Genomic DNA, 23,710 nt, shown 5'->3' with positions numbered 1-23,710 from the left:
CCAGCCCACCAAAGGGCTGCAAACACGATTAATATCCATGGAGAAATTGGCCTTGGTGAACCTTTTTCATTTATAAGAACACAATCACATAAAAATGCACTGAACTTTGATTTTTTTTAATTGCATACTCTTTTCCCTTTGGGAAAGTCTAATCATGAAGAAGTGAAAACAGAGAAGTGTTACCAATTAATCTCCTCTCTGAAATGAGGTATTTTCAAAGATAGCCTAAGCTCAGGGATCTCTGATATGATCAAGGCTCATGCCTCTGATCACTCTAATTTTGTTTTTTTGGGTTTTTTTGTTTTTGTTTTTTGTTGTTGTTGTTGTTGTTGTTCTGAGACATTTTTGAGGTTTGAATGTGGTCCCACAACCTCAAGGCTGGGGCAGTGTCTGGGCACGTCCTTGACCGTGTTGGATGAGAGGATTCATTTTCTAAAGGGTCACCCCTGGTTGGAAAAAAAGATTGAGAAATTTTTCACTCCTGGTGATTTATTTCATTGCATTCTTAGAACAGTCATTGGGTGTCTGCTCTGTGGCTGGCACGGTGCTAGGCACTGCGAGTCCAGAGATGATTATAACATGCTGCCTGCTCCCCAGGAGCTGTCTGGTAGGGGAGACAGGCAAAGGATGGATAGAAGCAACACAGCGTGACAGACATTTTAGTAGAGAAGAGGCAGGGCTGGAATGGAGGAAGAGATGAATTCTGCTCAACAAGAAAATGAAGGCCTCACAGAGGAGAAGGAGTTTAGTCTGGATCTGCAGTGAGTGAGAGTTTGCCAGGAAGATGGCAGAGCAGGACATTCTAGACACTATTTGACATAGAGGTTATGTGAACACCTGACTGGAAATGACATGGCGGTCATGGCCTGGAGCCTTGGTTTGACCAGGAAGCCTGTGCAAGGGGAGCCAATTGAGGGGTTTTCAGTGGGGTGGAGGAGGCGGTGTGGTGAGATGATTTACCTATTCTCACTCAGGTAGCTCTGTGGAGCACGGACTGGAGGAGGAATTACTGGAGGTGGGGACACCAATTAGGAGGGGGGTGTAATAATCCCGGTGACAGCCACAGCAGTGGCTGTGGGTTTGGAGAGAAGTGAATAGATTAAAAAAAGTCATCAGAAGGAAAATATGAGAGATGATGGAGAGAGATCAGTCAAGGATTACCAGGTTTCTTGTTTAGCCAAGTGACAAGAGAGATGGAGCTTCTACCTAAGTTAGAGGAAATGGGAGGCAGAGATGATTTAGGGCAGGAGATGAACTTGAGTTCAGAGAACCCATTTCAGGGATCCAGGCAGCTTCACCACAGCAGGGCTTAGGGGCAGATATGAAGATGGACAAACCTGGGATTTTACCTATGAGGACACGGCTACTTTATTGTAAATTGCCCTCAGTAACAGTGATGACCATAACAATAACACATATAGAGAGCTTACTATGTGCCAAGTATTTTTCTAAGTACTTTACATATATTAACAATCCTTATGACAGTCCTTTGAGATAGGTACTATTACTGTTCCCACTTTGAAACACAGAGTTTGTTTTGGCCAAGAAGCTACAGACAGAAAGTGGCAGACCTGGGTTTGCCATGAAATGGCAGTCCTGGGGCTGATTCAGCCGGTATGTGTTTAAGATTTTAAGTACTACGAGGATGCTGCCGACGAATACCGGGACCAGGAGGGTACGCTGCTGCCACTCTGGAAGTTCCAAAACGACAAAGCCAAGCGCCTGGCTGTCACCGCCCTCTGCTGGTGAGTATAGACATTGCAGCAACCCCAGAGCCCGTAGCGCCTGAGCCCGGCACTTCTACCGCACTTAACCACTCTGAGGATGACACCGAGCATTATAGAAAAAAAGGGACTGGGATTCTTATGGAATTGGGGGATCAGCCCAGGTCTCTAAAGTCAACAGTAGATGTCTGCAGTGTAGTTAGGCACCAGTGTTCATGGGAAGGCCATGTTCATTTCCTGGGCCAATGGGTTCATATTTCTTTTGCAGGAATCCAAAGTACAATGACCTGTTTGCGGTGGGACATGGCTCCTGTAAGTAATCGGGCTATTTGTTCATTTGCTCACTCAACCAGCAAATATTTAAGTACCTATTCCGTGCAAAGCTCTTGCGAGCTGTGAAAGAAGTAAAGAAGTAAGATGACTTAGATATAGTCACTGCCCTCAGGGGCTCACAGTCCAATGGGGAAGACGGACAATCATACCAGCAGTTAGCGCTGGGTGAAGGACTATGCCAAAGTGAGCCTTGAAGGTGCTACTGTGGTGAAGAAAGAGGGGAGAGCACTTCTGGTAGAGGAACCAGCCTATGCAAAGGTCCGGAGGCACAGATATGAGAGGAAAAGAAGGTGTTGAGAGAGCCAGGGTTGGCCCCCAAAGGGCTTGGTAAAGTCATTCCAAGAAGCTTGGAAATTCTCCTGAGGGCGGTCTTATGACATTCTCCTGAGGGGACATCACTGAAGGAATTTGAGAAGGGCAGGGACAGAACCAGAGCAGGGGGAAATTGCAGGCATGAGCCTGGGGGCTGGGAAACCACTTAGGAGACTGGTGACGCTCCCCTGGAAGGATGGCAGGACCCGGACTGTGACTGTGGCATGGGAATGGAGAAGTGGGTTTGGAAAGCTTGAGAAGGTAGACTGGACCAGACCTAGGGAGAGATTGGAGGTGAGACTGAGAGAGGGAACGTTCCTGATCTGGCCCCAGAGCAGGCAGGGGTGGGGACAGGTGCTTGATGTTCATCATTTGGCCCCTGGGCCCTGGGAGACCACTATTGTCCAGGCTGTTCCTGCCCCTGCCAGGCTGTCCTTATCCCCGCGGCAGGAAGCAGCTCTGTGTACTGTGTGGTAGTTTGCTTTCCCTTCATGTTCCGCGTTCCCTGCAGAAGTCCCTACCTCCACGCTAGGCTGGACATTCCCCCTTCCTAACGGGAGAGGGCCCCACACTTCATGTTAGCCGAAGCTCCCCAGGCCAACAGCATGTTCTCTGGCTGTGAGGATCAGCATCTATGAACAGAAAAACCCTTCCATTCTCTAAGCTTCTGCTGGCTGGCAGACATGCAAACTCCTGGTCTCTACCCCTCAGACCGCCGGTGCACCCAGCCCATTCTTTGACCAGGGTTGGGGAGTGGGAGGGAGGGCAAGGAGGAGTTGGTGTTTATTATTCCTCTCAGGGAGGAGACCTTGGAGCTGCTCCCAGTCTCGTGGTCTGGGCTGCCTTTGAGGATGCCCTAAATGCCCGCTTTGTGTCCCTGCTCCTGAGGGTGGGCTGCTGCCAAGCTGGAAGCTCCCTCCCCCTCTGGCAGGGAACTAGCACATTCCTCCCTCTCTGCTGCAGCTACTGGGCCTGGAACAGGGCCTGGGGGCTGGGCAGGCCCTCCCAGGAGTGGGTGTGGACCCCCCTATGAGGCTGATCTCAGCTCAGGCTCTCTGCCCAGGGCTGAAGCGGGGGTGAGGGAGGCTCCCTAGCAGGTAGGAGGAGAAACTGCCTCAGTTCTAGCCCCATCCTCCTTTCACCCAGGCCAGAAGCAGGGATGCTGGTTGGGCTCATGCAGAGGCTGTGCAAGGGGGCCACTCTAGCCAGGAGCGGTGGAGAAGAGTAAGTCACCCTCAGGAATAGATGACTCGAAGTCTGGCAGGCCCAGGAGCCTCCTTTAGGCAAGCACGCACCCAGGAAGGGTGTCTTTGTCCCTTGCTGGCCACACGCACATGCCTGGGTAGCACCAGTCTGTTGTAGAACTTCTGGCTGAAGGGGTACCACCCGGTGGTGAGTCCTGGGGCTGGAAGCTGCTCTGAGTCTTGGTTTCCTTATTGGTGGCCTGAAGAGGTGGCCTGCCAGACCTCTGTTCCAGGGCTGTTGCTAAACTCACTTGAAAGAAAAGCAAATGGGCCTCGTGAACTGTAGGAACCGCCCACATATAAAGGACAGTTATTGCTGATTGGTCTGTTGTTCTGTCCCCTAGCTTTGCTGCAGGACTCTTAGGTGACCTAAGCAGAAAGAGGGGGCTGGGAGGCGGAGGAGAATCAGACAATGCCCCTACCTACTCTAGAGAGCAGGCCCCAGGAGCGGCAGGGGTCTACTTGCTGTTGCTGCCACTGGCACAGGGGTTACTGACCCGCTCGCACATGGGCATCTTTCTCCAGCACCTTGCATAGCTCAGCAGCACTCTGCAGAGGCCTGAACAGAGCCAGGCTGAGCTGGGACTCAGAAGGGCTCCTGCATTCACTTCTGAGGTCACCTCTGGGAGTCCTGTGCTCTCAGGTGCCCAGATGCCCCCCTGGAAGGAAGAGGGCCAAGCTGAGGCGGGCCAAGGGCACGCTAGTCACTGGATGAGGTCACTGTGAGGAGCTGCTGGCTCACCAGCATCCATCACACTGTCTTTGGAAACGCCCAGGTGCCAGCCTCCTATCATCAGACTTTGCCTCATACAGACAAACACTGGAGGAAGAATTGGAGTTTGCTATTGGATTTGACCCTGATGAGCTCAGCCCAGGCCTCCCTTTGCCTGGAATTCCCAGATTTATTCTATAGCCCAGCTAAGAAGGACTTTGGCAGGGGTAGGCACATACCTACCAAGGACTGGTAGTGCCCAATCTCCTATTTGGGCACAGAGCAGGTAGGCTGGAGCCAGGCCAGGCCAGGCCAGGAGCAAGCGGGTAGGGGAAAGGGAGTCCAGGCACTTGCCCGCCATAGCACAGAAGCATTTGCACCTGCCTTCCCTGGAGGTGGTCGCATGTCAAGCTGCACATAAGGCAGAGACTGGGGTGCCCCCTAGGGCCAGGCTCCATGTCTCAGCTGAGTGGAGAAGGACACTGTCAGCAGGTGAAAGCACATGGAGGAATGCTGGTGGGCAAGGGAGAGTAGTTTAGGAAGGGGCGGCCCATGGGGCAAAGCGGGGATGCAATTATATCGGCCTGTTGCACTGAAGGGGTCCTTTCCAGCCCATTAGCCAGCTGATGGCAGGGAAATGGGCACTCCTCGTGGTCTGTTGGGCAGGGATGGTGGAAGAGATCCTGGACACTCTGTGTGGTCCTGAGTGGCTCACATGGAGATGAGGGGGAAGCCGCCCAGCGGGCCACGTCTAAGAAAGAGGAGCCTGCTGTCCCTCAGCCCAGCCTCCCTCTGGGGGCAGCCCTCCAGAGGGGCCAAAGTCAGGCCCCGAGTCCCCGCATGGAACGCTTCCCCTCTCTGTCCCATCACATCCTGGCCCCTCTCTGAGCCTGCTGAGGCCAGAAACACACTTGTAGGGATTTAAATCTTTCCTGATCATTTATTTGTCAGCTTCACTAATTAAGCAGTGTTAATTTCATTTACTGAAAATGGAAATTCATCCACCTCATTTCTCCCCGTTCATCCTCCACACACAAAATCCATCACTCCTCAGCTGCAGGCTGCGTAAAATTTACAGGACTAATTATGTTGTCAGGTCTCTTTGTAAATACAGTCCGTAAAGGCCACTGTGCTTGCCGGGTTGTAGTGCAAGGGCATTCCCGTTGTTAGCGTAATTACTGGTTAGTTATTTAGGTTCTCAAATGTTTGCCTCATTTTCCCTAAATCAAATTAAATGTCCCACTTGATGTATTCTGTCTCCAAGGCCTTGCTCTTATTTCCCACACTGTTTAAATATGACTTCTTATCGGAGGAAAGTGCTCAACCCAGCTGCCTGAGAGGCTGAACCCAGCCTGGCAGCACGGCCTCTGGGCCAGGCCGGAGGTTTGGAACCCTCTAGCACTGATGCCCTTTCCTGGTGAGCCCTGGGATAGTCCCCTGCCTTTGGAGACTGTGAAAATCCTAACCCAAAGGGCATTTCTGTTGCTGGAGTCCAAGGTGGCAGGACTGGGTGTGGGAAGCTGAGGGAGGGTTTCATTATTGTCATTAGAAGAGCTGGGGATCATTGCATCCATCCCCCTGACTTCTAGAGACACTGTTTCCAAACCATCCCAGGAAAAAGTACCATCTCTGGGGCTTCTCCCTCTGCTTCCTCAAAGTAGAGTTTGGGTCAAACTTCCCGGAATGCCTACTACATTTGTTTCCTATTGCTACTGGAACACATTGCTACAAACATAATGGCTTAAAACACCACCAGTCTATTATTGTCCAGTTCTGGGGGTCAGAGGTCTAAAATGGGTTTTGCTGAGCAAAAGTCAATTGTCAGCAGGACTTCATTCCTTTTAGAGGCTCTAGGGGAACATCCATGTCCCTGCCTTTTCCAGCTTCTAGAAGCTGCCCACATTCCATGGCTTGTGGCCCCTCTTCCAGCCAGCAATTGCATTATTCTGACACCTGCTTCTCTCCTCAACCTCCTTCTCTGACTCTCCTGCCTCCCTCCTTCCCTTATAAGAACGCCTGTGATTACACTGAGTAAACTCAGATAATCCAGGATAATCTCAGGGTCTTTAATTTAATTACATCTGCAAAATCCCTTTTGCCTACTAAGTAACATAGTTATGGTTCTAGGGATTAGGACATGGCCGTCTCAGAGGGTGTTACTCTGCCGACCATAGCTCCCCTCCAAATGAGTCTTGCATGACTTAATAAGGGAATCATTAAACGGCTGCTGCCTTGGAGTCAGCCGTGGGCTGGACTCATTGGGAAGCCACAGTAGGAGAGGGGGAGGCCTGCTGTCTGAGGCTGGCTCAGTAACCTGTCCCTGCAGCTTGGCATCTACTTCCCTCTGACCACTTACCTGGCTTTAGCCTGGTACCCCAACATGCCTTCTGTCTGCCTTGCCTTCTCCGAATCCCGAGCAAGGGCCCAGGCTTCTCCTGACAGCCAGAACTCTCCAGAGTGGCCCCCTGTGATCTAGAGTTATTACTTGCTGGGCAGGGGTAGAGCTCTGGGACTGAGCAACAACCCCCCTCCCCCCTCAGTGGTTGCCAGTTCAAGAAGACATCCATCCATGCTCCTCACTGGGCACTACTCTGCCAGGGCCCTACTGCAGGGAGCTGAGGGAGGGAGAGCTTTGGTCTATGGTGGAATTGAGCCCCTCCTCCCCTGAGACCATGGCTTTCTGAGAGCTGCCAGATCAGGTTCTATTAGGGGGTTGACTCTCCTTCCCAGAATCTTGTGGATCATCGAAGGCCAAAGTCAGGGAGGCTTTAGAGATTATCCAGCAGAGCAGGGGTAGCAAGAGGCAACCCTCCCAATGGAGAGAGTAAACCTGCTGGGCTAAGCCATGCTCACTCCATCCTTTGATGAAGCCTCTGTGGCAGGCTGAGGAAAAGACTTGTTCATGACCCCCTGTAATAATGACATATAGGTAGAGAAGAGTGGAGGGGGCCCACACACAGAGGAGAGGCTGAATAATCTGGAAGGCTTCCTGGAGAAGGGCAAGAGCATAAAGTGGAGCTAAGGCCAAGCCAGAAGCCTTCTCCCTCTGTCTCAGAGTCTCAGACCAGGTGGTTTCTCTCTCTCTCTGTTTCTCCCTCCCTCCCCTCCCTCTTTTCTTCTCTCTTTCCGTCTTTCGCTTCCTCTTTCTCTTCCTCTATTCCTCCTCTTCTTCTACCTAGCCATATTTACTTACTGAAATCCTGTAGCCTAGAGGACCCTGGAATTCCTCACTGGCCCCAGACTTCAGAGTCTTTCCCTCTTCATACAATGGAGTGTGGGGTTGGGGGCTACCATCTTTGTCACTGGATGGACCTTCCAGTCCTACTTTGAGGAACCAGGGAATTTGTGGTATTCAGGACAAAGTACCCCAGGGCTCTGTAAGCTTTGAGCCTGATGAGATTCTAGTCTCCACTGGGAACTGAGGCACTAGAGATGACCCCTTGATGCCAATCTTGTACTGGGACTCCTGGTGGGTGGCATCGTACTGAGAATGTTAGAGAGCCGAGCAATGATGTCCTAGGTTGCTGGTGACCTGGTTGGTGATATCATACTGGGATTGTTGGAGAGCTGGGTAATGATCACTAAACAAATCACTAGGACTGCTGGTTACCTAAGTGAAGATATCACATGGGGATCCCTGGTGACCTCAGTAGTGATGTCATTTTAGGACTTCTGGAAGACAAGATGATGATCTCATGCTGCTACTGTTGGAGGTCTGGGCTGTGATATCACACTGGGTATGCTCAGAGAATGAAATATTGAGGTCTCAGGGGCCACTGGAGTCAGGGATGAGAACATCATAGAGTAAGATGGAGTGGAGAGGAAGCCCCAGTTAAATGAGAGTTTTCTGTGTTTCCCCACTGTGGTTTGGCAGACAGTACCTTCAAGTGGAATTCAGGAAACACATAGTCTAGCCATGATTAGAAACTGTGATCTTGGGGCGCCTAACCGGCTCAGTCAGTGGAACACGATACGAGACTCCTCATCTCAGGGTTGTGAGTTCAAGCCCCACATCGTGTGTAGAGCTTACTTTACAAAAAAAGAAAGAAGAGATCGTGATCTTTATGTCAGAAGGGCTCATTTGGTTGCAAGTAACAGAGACCAGCAGGGGCAGGTTAAGAAGCAGAGGCTTAGTGTCAGGATGCATGTGGCCTAGGAACTCAGGCAGGATCTAAGGTCTTAGTGTGATTGATTGTTCTCTGTGTCCCCGTCTCTTGAAATCCATGCTTCTCTCTGCCAGAAGTTTCCCTTATCCTGTGTGACTGCCCTGTCCCTTATACATTCTCTAGTCCAGATTCTGGAGAGATTGGACCGGCACTGCCAGTCACCACCACCCCCTTAGGTCTGGTGTCCCCTTCCTTTCTCTACCTCCACATAAAGACCAGATCAGTGCATGGTAACTTCAGCTATAAACAAGATATTGCATGAGGCAAACACCATGTGACGGGTCTGTTGCAGCCGGGCACATGTTTCTCCCTTCTGGCCTCAGTTTACCCCGCTATAAAAATCGGGAGCCAAAGCCCAGCCCTAGTCTCAGGGGTTCTGTGAGCCGGTCAGAGATGTCCTCACTACAGAGTTATTAAACCAGACTAAGGTTTCTTACCCCACTTTTCTGGTTTCACTGGTCATGAAGACTCTGTACACATGCAGGGGTGGGTGGTCACTGCTGTCCCTTGAGGGGCCAGGTCCCATGCCACATCAGGACCAAGTGTGAGGGTCATACCCGCCTTGGCCCCTTGGTGAAATAAGGAGGAGCTTCTGAGTCCTCAGCCCAACATCAGTCACTGCCTACTCACGCTTTCCTTCACTTGTTTGCTCACCCACTCACCTGTGTGCCTACCCACTCATCCTCTGTCAGTCTCGCCCAGCATCAAGGACAGACTCCACATTAAGGGCATCAAGAGTTCACCTGTGTCCTGGTGGTTACCACTCACTTGCCACTGAGGGGTTGGCCTCATTCAGCTGCAGGGTCTGGCTCTCTCCTCACACGAGGCGCTGCTGAGGGCAAGCCCACATCTGCAGTGGAGTGTCTCTGTCCCTGCCAGGGTCCAGCCCAAGGGGAGGCCCAGTCAGGTGCTCAGGATTTGTGGGATGAACAAAAGGAGCTACAAATGAGTCTCACACTGCCCAGTTCCAGCCCTGCATGATCTGGGTGGGACAGATAACTTCCTTCAGCAGCCCTCAGGGCCCACCCAGCAGGAGTCCTACAGGGTGAGGGACTGCCAGCTCCCCACACCATCTGAAGGCCAGTTCCTACTGGCTTTGAGGTAGTGTCAGGCATAGGGTGACCCACCTGGCTCTGGGGGATCTGGAAGCCCCCAGCTCCTCCTCTTTGTGAGAGGCTTGCTTTCTCCAGAGCAGAAACACTTTCCTTCCTCAACCATGGTGTGCCGTTCCCATGGCTCCAGCTGGATCCTGGCACCTTCCACTGGAGGAGCAACTCCCTCCTGGCACACGTAGCCTCCTTTGCAAGAGAGGGGTGAAGGGCGGAATCCCAGAGCTGGTAAGGATTTGCAAGGAAAGGTGGACTCCCGCATAGAGAACTGCTCTGGTGGGCATGTCCGCTTGCCTCAGTTTCCAGCTCTACCCACCTCAGGCCAGCCTGGCTCCTGGCTGCACCCTGCTCCCTAGTCCTGGCTCCCAGTAAGCACCAAGTGGTGTTTGCAGAGTGCCTGGGGTGGGAATATTTGGTAACTTGTTGTAGCCAAGCTTATCCCCAGAGCCCAGGGAACCCAACCTAGACTGTCCCTAAACCCAGCCCAGGCACTTCCTCCCTTGAGTAAAGGACAGCATTAGAAATAAAACAGAGGGGCATCTGGGTGCTGCAGTCGGTTGAGCATCCAGCTCTTGGTTTCCACTCAGGTCATGATCTTAGGGTCATGAGATCAAGCCCCACGCTGGGCTCAGGGCTGAGCACGGAGTCGGCTTGGGATCCTCTCTCCTTCTCCCTCTGCTCCTCCCACTTATGTTCTCTCTCTCTCTCTCTCTAAAAATAAGTAAATAAATCTTTAAAAAAGAGAATAAAAGGAAAGGAAAGGAAAGGAAGGGAAGGGAAGGGAAGGGAAGGGAAGGGAAGGGAAGGGAAAGGGAAAGGGAAAGGGAAAGGGAAAGGAAGGGAAGGGAAGGGAAGGGAAGGCAAGGCAAGGCAAGGCAAGGAAAAAGGAAAGGAAAAGAAGTAAGACAGAAAGAATGACTCAGCAAAATTAGTCCGGGTGGGGTGGCCTCCCTATTTTTCCCATCCATGGGCTCGAGACCTCAGGACTGGCCACTTTGTCTGGAGGGCCTAGGCTTGCAATTGCCAGGGGCAAAGGAGGTAGCCCCTGGCAGGGGGTGGGGGGGTGGAGAGCCATCATCTCACGTAGAAGTTTCCCTTAACAGAGGGTCCCCAAGATGGGGGGCTGCTCTAGACTTCCTCCTCTTCTGAGCTTGGGAAGGGTCCTGGACTGATGGTAGCAGGAGAGCGGGACTTGAGGGCTTGGATTCTGTTCAGTGACTACCTTATCAGGATGGGTGCCATGTGAGCAGAGGATGAAAGAGAGAGGGAGGCTCTCCCCTGACATGGGGTGCGCAGGGAGGAGGGCCTCTGCTGAGTGGTCTGTTGTTGATCACCAAAAGCTGCGCTCAAGCCTGAAGGGTGACACAGTGGCCTGTGGAAGCCTGGCTGGCTGTCCTGGGACTTCTCGATTCTGGGAGTGTGCCTGGCTAGAACACAGGCTGCAGCTGGGGATTGTGGGGCGAGAGGGTATGGGAAGATGCCCAAGAGGCGGCTAGTTTGGAACTCCTATAGAGAATTCCATGTTAGTCCAAACTGAACTCCTGTCCTGGGCTGGGCTGGGGAAAATATGGGCATCGTCCAGGACAACAACCTGTCCCTGGGCCGGGCCTCTGAGCCCTCTCTGAGGTTACTGCTTCTTCCCAAGCCCACGCGCATTCTTCACCTAGCAACTCTTTGAGCCTGCATCCCTCTTTCCTGTACCCCAGGGAGAATAAAGAGAATGACTGCCCGTCCCTCAGATAAGCCTGGTCACCTTATCCTCCCATGAACCCTAAGAAGGCGGAATCCAAGTCTCATGATTCCCTTTCTGAGACAGAGAAGATGAGGCTGGGAGAGGAACCCCCCGCTCTCTGACAAGCACAGCCGGCCGGTCTTGTCCACCCCGTGGGGGAGGGGCATGGGGGCAGCTGAACCCTCCCACCACAGCCTGGCATCTTCCCTGCAACAGACGACTTCATGAAGCAGAGCCGGGGCATGTTGCTGCTCTACAGCATGAAGAACCCCAGCTTCCCCGAGTATATCTTCAGCAGCGAGAGTGGCATCATGTGTCTCGACATGCACGTGGACCACCCCTACCTCGTGGTGGTGGGCTACTACGACGGTAACGTGGCCATTTACAACCTCAAGAAGCCCCACTCCCAGCCCTCCTTCTGCAGCTCAGCCAAGTCCGGCAAGCACACGGACCCTGTGTGGCAGGTCAGCCTCGAACCAGGGTGGGAAAAGAGGGATGGAACCCCTGGAGGAGGGACCTTGGGGAGGACAGGCCACAGGCAAGGGGATGGGGATGACAGCTTAGAGGCCAAGGAGCTGGGTGTGTGAGGGGCAGAGAGGGGCAGGAGGTGGTAGTTGGGAGGTGAGGGGTCTGCGGCTGCGGAGCTGCTATCAGGAGGGCCCTTCTCTGCTAAAGCTCTCTTAGGTGCAGTGGTCCAGCCCATGGCTGGAAGACTCGAAGGCCTGACGGGCCTCTGCTGAGTCTGTCAAGGGCTCCAGTTCCCTGCATATGGGCTTCCTCGACTCCCCACCAGGGCTCTCCTCTGCCATTTGGGCTAGATGTGGAGCAACTTCCAGACAGGGGTAGATGGTGCACTCTGTCTGCCCTCTGGGCAGGGCTGTAAGGCCTGGTAGGTAAGGTCTGTCCCTGAGGCCTCTCTAGCATCCTTCTTCTCCAGACAGGCATAGGCTGGGACCATTACCCCGACACTGGAGTTAGATTTCACACTATGTCTCCCATCTGGTTGCTCTGGGAGTGGATTTCAACGTTTCATCTTCAGAAAGTCTCTTAGCTCTGGCTTTGCAGACCTTCCCTTACTGTATTCCAAAAGTCCCCCTCCTTCTGAGGCTGCAAACCCTTACCCACAGGCAGGTCTGGGCAAATCTAAGGAGGGATTTCCCACGGTCTCTGCGCTCATCAGGCAGTGCTGGGCTCTGTCTTCTCATCTTCCTCAGCCCCTGCCCTGATAGAGTCTCCAGGCCGACTCTGCACCCCTGCCTTCCTGGCTCTGAGCTCCCTGTGTCACATGGACACCTGCCCTAGGCACTGGCTCTCAGCTCTCAGACAGCTCAGCTCCCTGAGCAGAGGGGGGGACTGGCCAGGCACAGTGAAGGCACATGATGCCTTCTCTGCTTTATTCTTTACCCAGAGCCAGGGCAAAGAGAGAGAGGCACCTCCTCCCATGAGACATCTTCCCCCCTGCTCCCCACCAAAGCAGGGACCAAAGCTCACAGTCTCAGGAGTCCTCTCCTCTGAAAATCTCACCTTCCCATCATCACCTCCAGGCACACAGAGGTCTCGAGACATGCAGAGGATGTCTGCAGAGACCTTAAAGAACCAAGAGAGGAGAAAAGACCTGCTTTGATCAGACTAAACCAGCAGCAGGCCTGCCCCTGCTCTCCCAGCTCAGATAGCCCAGAGCCACGCACAGAGCATCTCTGATTGGCCTGACCACCCTCCTCAAGCCCAGGAGAGGGCAAGGGGCCAAGGCCAACCATCCAGCTACCACTCTGTGGTGTTCTTGGAATCAAATAGCAGGTTGGGAAAAGAAATGGGGCATGGAGAAGACAAGCTATCGCTTTCATTAGGTGGGTGCCAGAGAGACTGGAACCCACCTGGACAGGGATGGCCTTCTGCTCTCCCACCATCCTGTTGGGGAAACAGGGCTAGTGCCTTTGCAAAACCGAAGACTCAAGAATTCTTGGCTGAACTCAGTGGCTTGTGACATGGGAGGGGCTGCCTGGCGCTCACTCGCTTGCTGGTTTCCTGACTTCCCTCTTTGCCTCTAGTTTCCTCCCGCTTTCCTCATTCATCTCTCCATTCAGTGACTCCTCTGTGTGCTCCCCCGGGAACTGCAGATGCTTAAGGGCTTGGTCCCTGGGGTTCCTAGTGGGGAGATAAGCACAGCCATGGGCTGCACCGGACAGGGCAAATGCTACCTGCGAAAGCGGGCTCCTGGGGGCACTGAGGGGAGACATGGAGATTGTCCAAGATAGGGAGCAGGGGCGGCGGGGGCAGGTCTTCCCAGAGGAAGCAACACCTGAGCTGAATTGTAAGGGATGAGAAAGCACTAATTAATAACAACTAAATGTAAGATGAGATCCTAGAATATAACAAAAAAGGATATTAGGAGGAAACCAAGAAAATCAAATGAAGTCTAGATTTTAGCTGAAAAAGAAGAAAGTATTAGATGAGAAAGGGTACAAAGGGGCGACAGGCAGAGTGGCTGCCAGGGAACAACATTGGGAGCGCAGTGGGAGAGGCAGAGAGGGTGGCGCAGGACCCAGGGAAGCACCAGCACCCTGAGTGAGTGTGCTTCTCCAGCGAGGAGGAAGCTTGTGCTTCGGAAGTCAGTGGTTTCAAACGAAGAGCTAGTACAGGAACCCAATATCTCAGAGGTGGGAATGGGGCTGCTTTGGTGAGTCAGGGTCCTGCTGGCTTGAGGGTCCCCTGTTTTCACCTCCCCCCCATCCTCGAAGGTACTTTCATAAGGTTCCTAAGAGCTCCTTCCAGCATGGTTTGAAAATGGCTGTCGAGCCATCAGGGAGTTTGGTGCAGAGAAGTAACACAGTCATGTTGATGTCTTGGAGATGTCCTCTCACCACAGCGTGAGAAACTTCGAAGCCTGAGCTACAGCAGGGACAGTGGAGATAGAAATGAGAAGGTAGGGTAAGTGCTCAGAGGCGGTAAAATTAATAGAAGGAAATGAGATGGATATGAGAAAGGAGAAGAATTTGTGCTGCTCCCTGAGACTCCGCCCAGGAGAGCACCCAGGGAGGTGGGAATGACAGAGGAGGAGCAGGTTTGGCCAGAAGTTAATACAAGAAGCCAGAGGAACACCTACAATTAAAAGAAGCCAGAGGAGGCATCCTACAGGCAGTGGGCTGTGGAAGCCTGGAGCTTGGAGGAAAGCTGGCTGGTAAATGGCACTTCAGTGACATCAGAGTCTAGGTCCTTCTTAGAGGGACTGTGCCTTGGAGGAGACCAGAAAGTTTCTGTTGGATCTCAAATGCCAGGCTGAGGCAGAAGAACTTTGTTCTGTTGGCAGCAGGGAGCCATGGAAGGTTTTGGAGCCAGGGAGAGAACTGTCTGCTCAAAGGGGACTAGGTTACTAGCCCATGGCCCAGGCTACTGCCCAAGGGAGCCCATCTGGGTAGCCCAGCCCTGTTCAAGCCCCAACGTGAAGCCTCAACCAGCAACATTCTGTGTGTGTGTGTGTGTGTGTGTGTGTGTGTGTGTTCTGTGCTATACTGGGGAAGGGAGCAGGGAAGGATAGCTGAGCAGAGACTGCAGGCAGGCAGGTCTGCCCTAATCAGATAAGGCAGAAGAGAAGGAATCAGTTAAGCAGGCCCCATCTGCATCCCTACCACCTACTTCCTGGACATTCGTTCATTCTCTGAACCCCACTTTCCACCTGCTCACCCCCTTTATTCCTACCCTCCCACCTCCACCCCAGGAGCACGTGTGTGGCTTGTACACACACACGTACCTGCTCACTTGCAAACACATGCAGCAACCCCCATCGGGCATCAGGCTGCTAAGTGGGGTGTGAACTACAATTTCCATGCCTGCCCGTGGCTGCTCGCTAAACACTTCCCTTTGTAGCTCCCTAGTGCCTCTTACAGCCTGGCCTTTGACACCCCCTGTCCCCTCCCCCCTTTAAAGAGCCTATCTTTACACAGAAGGAGAAGTGGTCCCAGCGTAAGGGCCAGCTCGGACTTATACCTCAGAGGCTCCGGGGTGTTCTAGGCACCCCCAGTGAAAAAAGAGCCAGCTGCCTAGACAGGCCCAGGCAGACGGGCCCGCCCTTCTGTAGCTGTGATCAGCCAGGCCTGGGGGTTGGCTGGGGACAGGCGATTCCCTCTCCCCCAACCACCCCCCTCAACAGCCATGGTGACAGCTGTGGTCACAGGCAGCCGAAGTGGGTTCTATCCTCCCTCACCGGGCCCCTACTTGTGACAGGGGGGAGGGACAGGGTCCCAGCATGGGAGGTCTGGAGGGAGCTGGAAGATGGAAAGCTCTGGGCACCCAGCCCCACCCCAGCTCTCTGGGACAGGACTTGGCCAGGCCTCCACATCTGGCAATAGAAACTTGAGCCTCAAGCGTGTCATCTTCATAAGACAACAGCTCTGTCTCCAAAACACTTTCCCATATGTTTTCCTCCAGCCCTGAGAAGATGGGTGGGGCACGATTATTAACCCTGAGTTGAAAATGGAGGAAGGCAGCTCAAATCTGAGATTTGGGAGCAAGATCCTGGGAGCAGGAGCTAGTGGTGAAGGCGGAAACAGGAGAGACTGCCTAGAGAAAGGCCAACCTGGAAGAAGAGGGCGCTCCCCCCAAGAAAGCAGGAAAAACCTTGCAGAACCTTGGCACCCCAGTTCCTAGGATGAGGGTCATAATGGGGATATTCGCTAACATTTATTGAACCGTTAATAGTTGCAATGTTCTCACATCAGGGCCTCGTGTTCATGGTCTCATTTAACCCTTACAGCAAACCTGTGCTGTTATGGTTCCCGTTTTACAAGTGAGGAAACTGGTCGATGGACCCTGTTCTTTCCAGGCCTGTCTACATAAGGAGGATGAGCCCAGAGATGCCACCTTCTCCCTACAACTGGCTCCTGGAACCCAACCCAGGGAGGAATTGGGCACCTCCACTGCCAAGCCAGTGGATTAGGGCAGTGCCCTGAGTTGGCATGGTTACCCCAGAATGGTCAGGGAGAGAGGGATGAGAGAGACAGAGGTGGGTAGAAGGAGAGGGGCAGGGCCAACTGGGGGACTCTGGGAAATGGGCTCCCAGAACTTGCTTCTGAAGCTCACACAGATTCTTGAGGGAGCCCTGCTCAGCTCCCAGTCCTAACTCAACATCCTAGTAGTGTCCCGAAGTTCACAGGTTGAGATGTTTCAGGTCAGGTGGCAGAAGGATGACATGGACAACAACCTCAACTTCTTCTCTGTGTCATCTGATGGCAGGATTGTGTCTTGGACGCTCTTGAAGGTGCCTGTTTCCCAGAAAGTGTCATATAGGGTGGAGATGGGGAGTGGGGGGGGGGGCTAAATGGCAAAGGCAGCCTTCAGCCCTGCTGATGCAGCCCCTCCCATGTACCCTCCCCCATCCCTTCTGACCACAGAGCGAGCTGGTTCACACAGATGTCATCAAGCTGAAGGTGGAGGGCAACACCACGGATGGTCTCGATGGGTTGCAGCTACACACAGTGGGTAGGAACCCCAGCCCACTCACATCCAGACCTGACCACTTCACTCAGGCCCCGTGAGGGTCAGAGATGGTGGCCCTCCCCTTTTAGCAAGCACTCCCTCCTCCACTTGTGCTGGACAGAAGCCTGGACAGGAGGTAATGGGAAAGCCTGGCCCTGCTGTCCCTGTCTTGGAGCTTGGCTGTTTGCAGACCCTCCCTGTTTATGCAGATCCCATCCCTGTTTGCAGACCCTTGTTCCTGTTTATGCAGATCAGGTGCTGTTATGCAGATGCAGTCCTGTTTATGCAGATCAGGCCCCTGTTTACCCAGATCCTATCCCTGTTTATTCAATTCCTACCCTGTTTATGCAGAGTATATCCCTGTTTGCACAGACCATGTCTCTGTTTGCAGACCCTATCCCTGTTTACCCTGACCCTGACCCTGTTTAAATCAATCCCTGCCTTGTTTACCCAGGCCCCATTCCTGTCTGCAGAAGCCCTGGCCTTACGCAGAGTCCCAACTGCCTGGGACAGGCAGCAGGCCTGACGGCCAGTTTCTGTTTGCCTGCCTGGCCCCAGCCGAAAGCTGGGGCTCAGGCTATCAAAGGGGCCTGCTGGGTAGAGGAGGTGCTGGCAGCCTCCCTCCCAGAACCGGGCTAAAGCTGCTCTACCTCTTCTCCCAAGGCTGTGGCACCGCCTTTGACTTCCACAAAGAGATTGACTATATGTTCCTAGTGGGCACAGAGGAGGGAAAGATCTACAAGGTGAGGCAGCGCCGCCCTGTGCCAGCTTCTTATGGGGCCGCTTAGACCCGAGAACCATGGGACTTTATCCTTCTCAACAGACCCTATTCTGACGGACCTTAGGGTTAATCAGTTCTAGAAAGCTTCTTGGGAGAAGTTAATGTAGTCTTGACCTCCTTGGGTGGCAGGAAGAGGGGATGCTAAATGGCAAAGGCAGCCATTTAGCTTCAGAAAAGGGGATGAAAATCTAGAGGGTGACTTTAGCCCAGCCTGGTATCTTTCCCTCTGGGCCCTCCCTCCCTTCCTAGGAGTAGAAGAAGTAGAAGTGGGAGTGGGGTTTGGGGAGAGTTGGAACATTCCAAGAAGACTTCCTGGAGGAGATCGGAACTTGAGCTGAGCTCTGAAGGCCGGGTAACACAAAAATTTAATCTCTGAATCTTGGGTGTGTTCCAGCCAGTAGGATGGAACTTCATCGCCAGTTTCTGCAAGGTCTCAGTGTTAGTAGGTGAACATCCTTCTGAACCTCCATCCATCCAGAAATAGCTCTGCTGCAAGCTTTTCTTAGGCTCAAAGACTCAGAATGTTAATTACAGGCAGCCTCCCAGGAGCCCCTGAGGCCTGGCAGGAGCTGGTCTGAATGCAAAAGAGGTCCCCAACCCCCTCTATACCCGTCTGAATGGCAAGCATGGGAGAGGCAGGAGGGAGGAGACGAGTCAGTCACACTGTCTCCTGGAGGGAGAGAGAGGCGCATGCTGGTCTGGGCAAGAAACCTAATGGGAAATCATGAGATTGGGACTTGCTCCTGGTTCTGCACCTACTCTTACCTGGGCAAGGTGGGATGTTTATCACTATTGCAAGGATTTTATCTGTGGGCTGTGAGTGGACCCAGGGCTCTATATGTCTGCCCATAGGCTTTGGCCTGGACACAGCTAGGCCACACCTCACCCAGGGCCCCTAGATCTGCTCTGCCTTGACTCAGGGAGAGAAGGCCTTCTCTACTTGGCCTGGAATCCTTTGGGCAGACTACAGCACTCTCTCTCACCCTCCAGGAAAACTCCCCAGTCCGTTAAGCCCCTCCTTTCTCTCTGGTCGTGTTGAGGACACAGAGAAGAGCAGCCAGCAGCTTGGCCCCAGTTCAGCTGTGACAGTGATGTGGGGACAGAAGAGGAGTCTTAGGTTCTGACTCTGCAGGGCTTCCAGGGAAGTGGTGGCTGCTGACTTCTCTCTCATTCCTAATCCCTGATCCCCCCACTGCCCTCACCGTCGCCCCCAGTGCTCTAAGTCTTACTCCAGCAAATTTCTCGACACCTATGATGCCCACAACATGGCAGTGGACGCTGTGTCCTGGAACCCATACCACACCAAGGTCTTCATGTCCTGCAGCTCTGACTGGACCGTGAAGATCTGGGACCACACCATCAAGTGAGAGAGCCATGCCTTCCCTCAGACCCCACCCTGGGCGGGGGCCTGTGGGACTCTAGCACTGTGAGTCCTCTGTGTGGTGAACTCTCCACCTCTCTACCACTGCAGGACCCCAATGTTCATCTATGATCTAAATTCAGCTGTGGGTGATGTGGCCTGGGCACCTTACTCTTCTACTGTGTTTGCAGCAGTCACCACCAATGGGAAGGTGAGTGCCCCCTTCGGACCCTCTACTAGAGATAGGATGAGGTATCTTAGGGTCTCCCTCCTAGAGAGCCCATGCAGTGTCCTTATCAGGTAGAGGAAAGTGAGACATAAGGACTCTGTATTCTCAAGGGGTAGGCCAGCCAGGGCCCTGTCAAAAGAGGAATCATTCATCCCACAAGACCTCGAGGAGAGAATGGGGCTGTTCATCTTGAAGGACAGAACACTCTGGGGGATAAGATGCTGTGAGGAGCAGTTATCTTCTCTGATGGCCCTGGGGAGGGAGCTACAGGACGGCAGAGGCAAGCTGGATGTAAGGAAAAACTTCTGAACCAGAATTTATCTGTGATTGAAATAATGTCTAGAATGTAGCAAGGTCCCCATCCCTGGGAATGTGCAAGCGGAGTCTGAGGAAGGAAGATGGGAAGGGTCTGTGCAACACTGAGAATTGGTAAAAACTCAGAAGCAAACATTTTTTGAGGAAATTCTTGGATGCAAATCCATTTTTCTTTATGGCCTTTGATATAACCTGAGAGGTACCCACTCAAGGAAAGTCTATATAGTTGAAGGCATCACCCTAACGTCAATCAGTTACCTATTTGCCGAACAGATGTTTTCTAAGGGCCAACTATGGTGCCCAGCACCAGGGCAGGGCCTGGCGACTCAGGTCCCTGCAGTTATAGAGCTCACAGTCTTGTGAAAGTAAAAGGACACAAGGCAACCACAAAATTAGCGTTAAGGGCTAGGCAGAGATGAACAGAGGAATACGTGTGCACACGGTGTTCACAGCATTATTCATAATAGCCAAAAAGTGAAACAACCCAAATGTCCACCAATTGATGAATGGATAAACAAAATATGGTATTAATAAAAGGATTATTATCCGGCAATAACAAGGAATGAAGTATCAGATACATGCTACAACATGGACGAACTTGAAAACATGCTAGCGTAAGAAGTCGGTCACAAAAGACCACACACTGTATGATTCCACTCATGTATGTCTAGACTCGGCAAAACTAGAGAGACAGAGGGTAGATTTGTGGTTGGGGTGTGGGAGAACATGCGAAGTGCCTGTTAATGGTACAAGGGTTCTTTTGGGGTGATGAAAATGCTCTAAAATTGGTTGTGGTGACGGTTGCATAACTGTGAACATACCAAAAACCAAGAACTGTATACTTTTAAGTGGGGAAATGTTTTTGTATGTGAATTATATCTCAATAAAGCTATTATATTTTTTAAAAGAGAAAAGGAGTGATGTAAAAGAAAAGGATGGGGCGGTCTCTTAGAGTGGTCAAGGAAAGCTTCTTCAAGAGGTGACATTCTGGCTGAGAGCTAAATGACAAGAGCTAGCCTGGTGAAGACGGGGAGAGGCATTGCAGACAGAGGGAGTAGCTAGTGCTAATGCCCTGAGGTGAGAATGAGCTTGAAAGGGTCTCAGGGACAGGCAGGCAAGTGTGGCTGGGTCTAGGAAACAAAGGCAAGAGCGCAGGAAGTGAGAGTAGAGAGTGGAGAAATCTGGAGTAAGGAATCTGGATTTTATGTATACTGCCAAGGGAAACTTCTGGAGGATTTTAGATAGTTTAAAGCTAAGTCTAGCTTTAAACTATCTAAAGCTGCACGGAGGATGGATGGTAGAGGGCAAGAGTGTAAGCGGAGAGACCCCTCAGGACACTGCCACAGTTGTCCAGGCAAGAGTTACTAATGGCTTGGACTCAGGGAATGGTAAAAATAAGATTAAACATTTGTCTGAGCACCTTGCATATATTAACTGGTATAAACCCTGGCTCTGCCACTTACTGGCAAGTTACCGTTAAGAGCCTCTATCGCCTCATTTATAAAATAGGGCTAATAACAGAACCTACCTTATAGAGTGTCTGTGAGGATTATTAGGTGATACAACTATGTAACATGCTTGCCCAGAGTCTAGTACATAGTAAGTGTTCAGTAAATGGTGGTTGCTGTTATTGTTAATTCTGCATAGACTTAAATTTTCTCCCAACCTTTTTATGTTCAGAAAACACATAATCAGAGACACAAATCCCCTCTCCCACTGCCTCCAGCTCCAGCAAGCTAGGCTTCTGTTGTGTTTCCCCAGAAAGCCCATATGATGATTCTTCTGAGGTGCGGGACAGGGGCCCCATTATCCTTGAGTGTGCTGACACCCACCTCTCCACAGACCCATGTGTTTGACTTGTCCATCAACAAGTATGAGGCCATCTGCAGCCAGCCCGTGGTGGCCAAAAAGAAGAACAAGATCACCCATGTGCAGTTCAATCCTATCCACCCCATCATCATTGTGGGTGATGACCGTGGGCACGTCGTTTGTCTCAAGCTCTCACCCAACTTGCGCAAGATGCCAAAGGTACAGCTTGGGTAGTTTGGGCGGATGTAAGAAGTCAAGTCTCCAAGATGGTGGGGGTTGAGAGAAGGGGGAGGAGCGAGGGGGTGGCTGCCAGCTTTCTAGCTTGGGAACCCCAGAGTCAGGATGGTGTCATTGCCCAAATACGGAGCACAGGAGAAGCAGGTTTGTGGAGAGAAAATTAGATCAGTTTTGCCATGCTGAATCTAAGTTACCTGTGGAGCTTCCAGGTGGAGACATCCGTAAGTAGGCGACTATATGGGTCCAAAGCCTGGAGAAGCACATAGACATCATTGGCTTGTTTGGTGTGGACCAGGTTACCCAGGAAGGGGGCTTGGGGCTTAGTCACTGCTTCATTGGCCTCAGCTCCAGTGGTCCTTGAGCTGGGAGCTGGGGGTCCACACAGGGAAGAATGTGAAAAGGAAAAGAGGTTAACGAGGTCAGCAGCTAGGCAGCCCTCCTTGTGAGCTCTGGTTTCTTTCTGGGATTTGTACTGATCTGGAGGCCCTGCCCAGAGTCCCAAAGCCCTGAAAACAGGCTATGGAGCCCAGAGCCAGCACCTCAAAGTCTAGATTTCAGAGTCCTGATTCAGACCTAAGCATCCAGGCCTTCGAATCCAGAGCCCAGTCCTGCCCATTTGGGTGCTAAGTGAAGATATGGAATTTGCTTTCTGCCAGGTTCTGGGCCAGGATCAGAGCTGAGCCAGGGCTGGGCCAAGTTGCCCTGATGACTACACCTCTCGGTTGCAATACGAGGCATTTATTTGCGGTCTGAGGCAAGAGCAGGGCCCTGTCTCTTTCAACTAGTGATACCTGCCCCCCTGCACCCTTACCAAAGCAGGGGTCAACGCAACATCCCTCTGGTACCTGCCTGCTCTATTCTGCACCATGACCAGGAGACTAGGGCTGGGAGTTTGGCCGGGCCTGTAATTGTAGCCAGCTGGGGGAGGGGGTGGACTTGGCTATAAATACTCAGAAGGCTGCTAAGCGCCTGCAGCTGTGGCCTAGAGGCTGTGGTGGGCTGCGGGGTGGTGGGGTGGGGTGGGGTGGGGTGGGAAGGGATGGGATGGGATGGGGGGGTCGGACATGGTCTGAAGCTCTTTGCTGAGTCCAGCAAGTTGGTCTCAAGGAGGGGGAAAGAGACAGCACAATTTGTGGAAGAGATAAAATCTGCTCTTAATATAATGAGGAGAGAGACCCAGGCTTGAGCTGGCAGAGCTGGACAGCCCGGTGGGAGGGGCAAGGGTACAGCCATCACACCTGGAGGGTGGTAGATCTGGGTGGAGGCCTGCCCTGCTCACTCTGACCCAGGGAGGCAAGGATCTCCCACAGTCCCAGCTCCTCTCGGAGCAAGGGTCAGCCGTAGCCAAGAGAGCTGGGCTCTGCGTATCTGGGGACCTGTATCTCTGAAGACCTGAGGATATGGGTACCTGGGGAGCAGAGCACCTGAGCAGGTGACAGTTGGGGGCTAGGGCTCCGGTGGATTAGAGGTTCCCGTGAAATTGTCATCTGATCCTATCAGTAGCCAAGTGATTTGTGCAAAAGGAAGTCCTCTGAGCATCCTTACTGCCCCTCCTCTTTGGGCTGCAGTCTCCCTGTCCTTCCCAGGAGGGTTTGGCCAGAGGCCCAACTTCCTGACCGGGGAAGCTTCCTCTAATTGGTGTCAGAGCACAGGTTGTCAAAGGTCAAAGGCTATCTTTCCCTCACTACAGTATAGGTGGGAAACTGAGCCCAGAAAGGCAAGGGACTTGCCCAAAGTCACATAGGGAGTTAATGACAAAGCTGGGACTATAAGCCAGGTCCCAAACTCCCAGGGGATGGGGTGAGGCCAAGAAGAGAACACTAACTTGATTTGGAAGGGAGAGTAGTTAAAGGAAAAGACATCTTTGTCCTCTGCCTAGAGAGTGTAGAGGTGAGTTGGGTAGTGGCAAAGGCACTGGGCCACAAGAGGAGGGGGAGACAGATTTGGGAGCAGGTGCGGTGGTCACACCAGGAGGAAATCTGAGCTCTGCATGGTGTCAGTAGCCAGGATGGGGCCAGGAAGGGGCCTGCTGGCCATGCACTCTCTCCTCTCCTCACAGCCCAGGCCAGACCCAGGGTCTGGGTCCTCAGCAGGTGAGGCTGGAGCGGGTGCCAGAGAGCAGTGAGCACAGGTGGCTGAGACGGCAGGGCAGGCGGGGGGGGGGGGGGGGGGGGG

General features: G+C 52.6%; 1 protein-coding gene across 3 annotated transcripts in view; it reads left to right on the top strand.

Moving 5' to 3' along the window:
* The window catches only part of DNAI1 (dynein axonemal intermediate chain 1), a 64,702-nt gene that overhangs the window by 39,898 nt on the left and 1,094 nt on the right, over positions 1-23,710 (top strand). For 2 of the 3 annotated variants that reach the window (XM_025853019.2, XM_025853018.2), the window contains 9 exons: positions 1,628-1,745; positions 1,993-2,036; positions 11,549-11,796; positions 16,497-16,586; positions 16,720-16,807; positions 17,468-17,547; positions 18,800-18,948; positions 19,057-19,156; positions 21,332-21,517. In XM_025853019.2, the coding sequence (XP_025708804.1) occupies positions 1,628-1,745; positions 1,993-2,036; positions 11,549-11,796; positions 16,497-16,586; positions 16,720-16,807; positions 17,468-17,547; positions 18,800-18,948; positions 19,057-19,156; positions 21,332-21,517 (1,103 nt within the window). The remainder of the gene's footprint in view (positions 1-1,627; positions 1,746-1,992; positions 2,037-11,548; positions 11,797-16,496; positions 16,587-16,719; positions 16,808-17,467; positions 17,548-18,799; positions 18,949-19,056; positions 19,157-21,331; positions 21,518-23,710) is intronic. The other variant, XM_073881438.1, reaches the window with a different exon arrangement.

Source organism: Callorhinus ursinus, unplaced genomic scaffold, assembly GCF_003265705.2.
Source record: "Callorhinus ursinus isolate GAN/ISIS: 27379988/994484 unplaced genomic scaffold, GSC_fseal_2.0 scaffold42, whole genome shotgun sequence".
In the NCBI taxonomy this organism is placed as follows: domain Eukaryota; kingdom Metazoa; phylum Chordata; class Mammalia; order Carnivora; family Otariidae; genus Callorhinus; species Callorhinus ursinus.
This window is presented reverse-complemented; position numbering and strand designations above follow the sequence as displayed.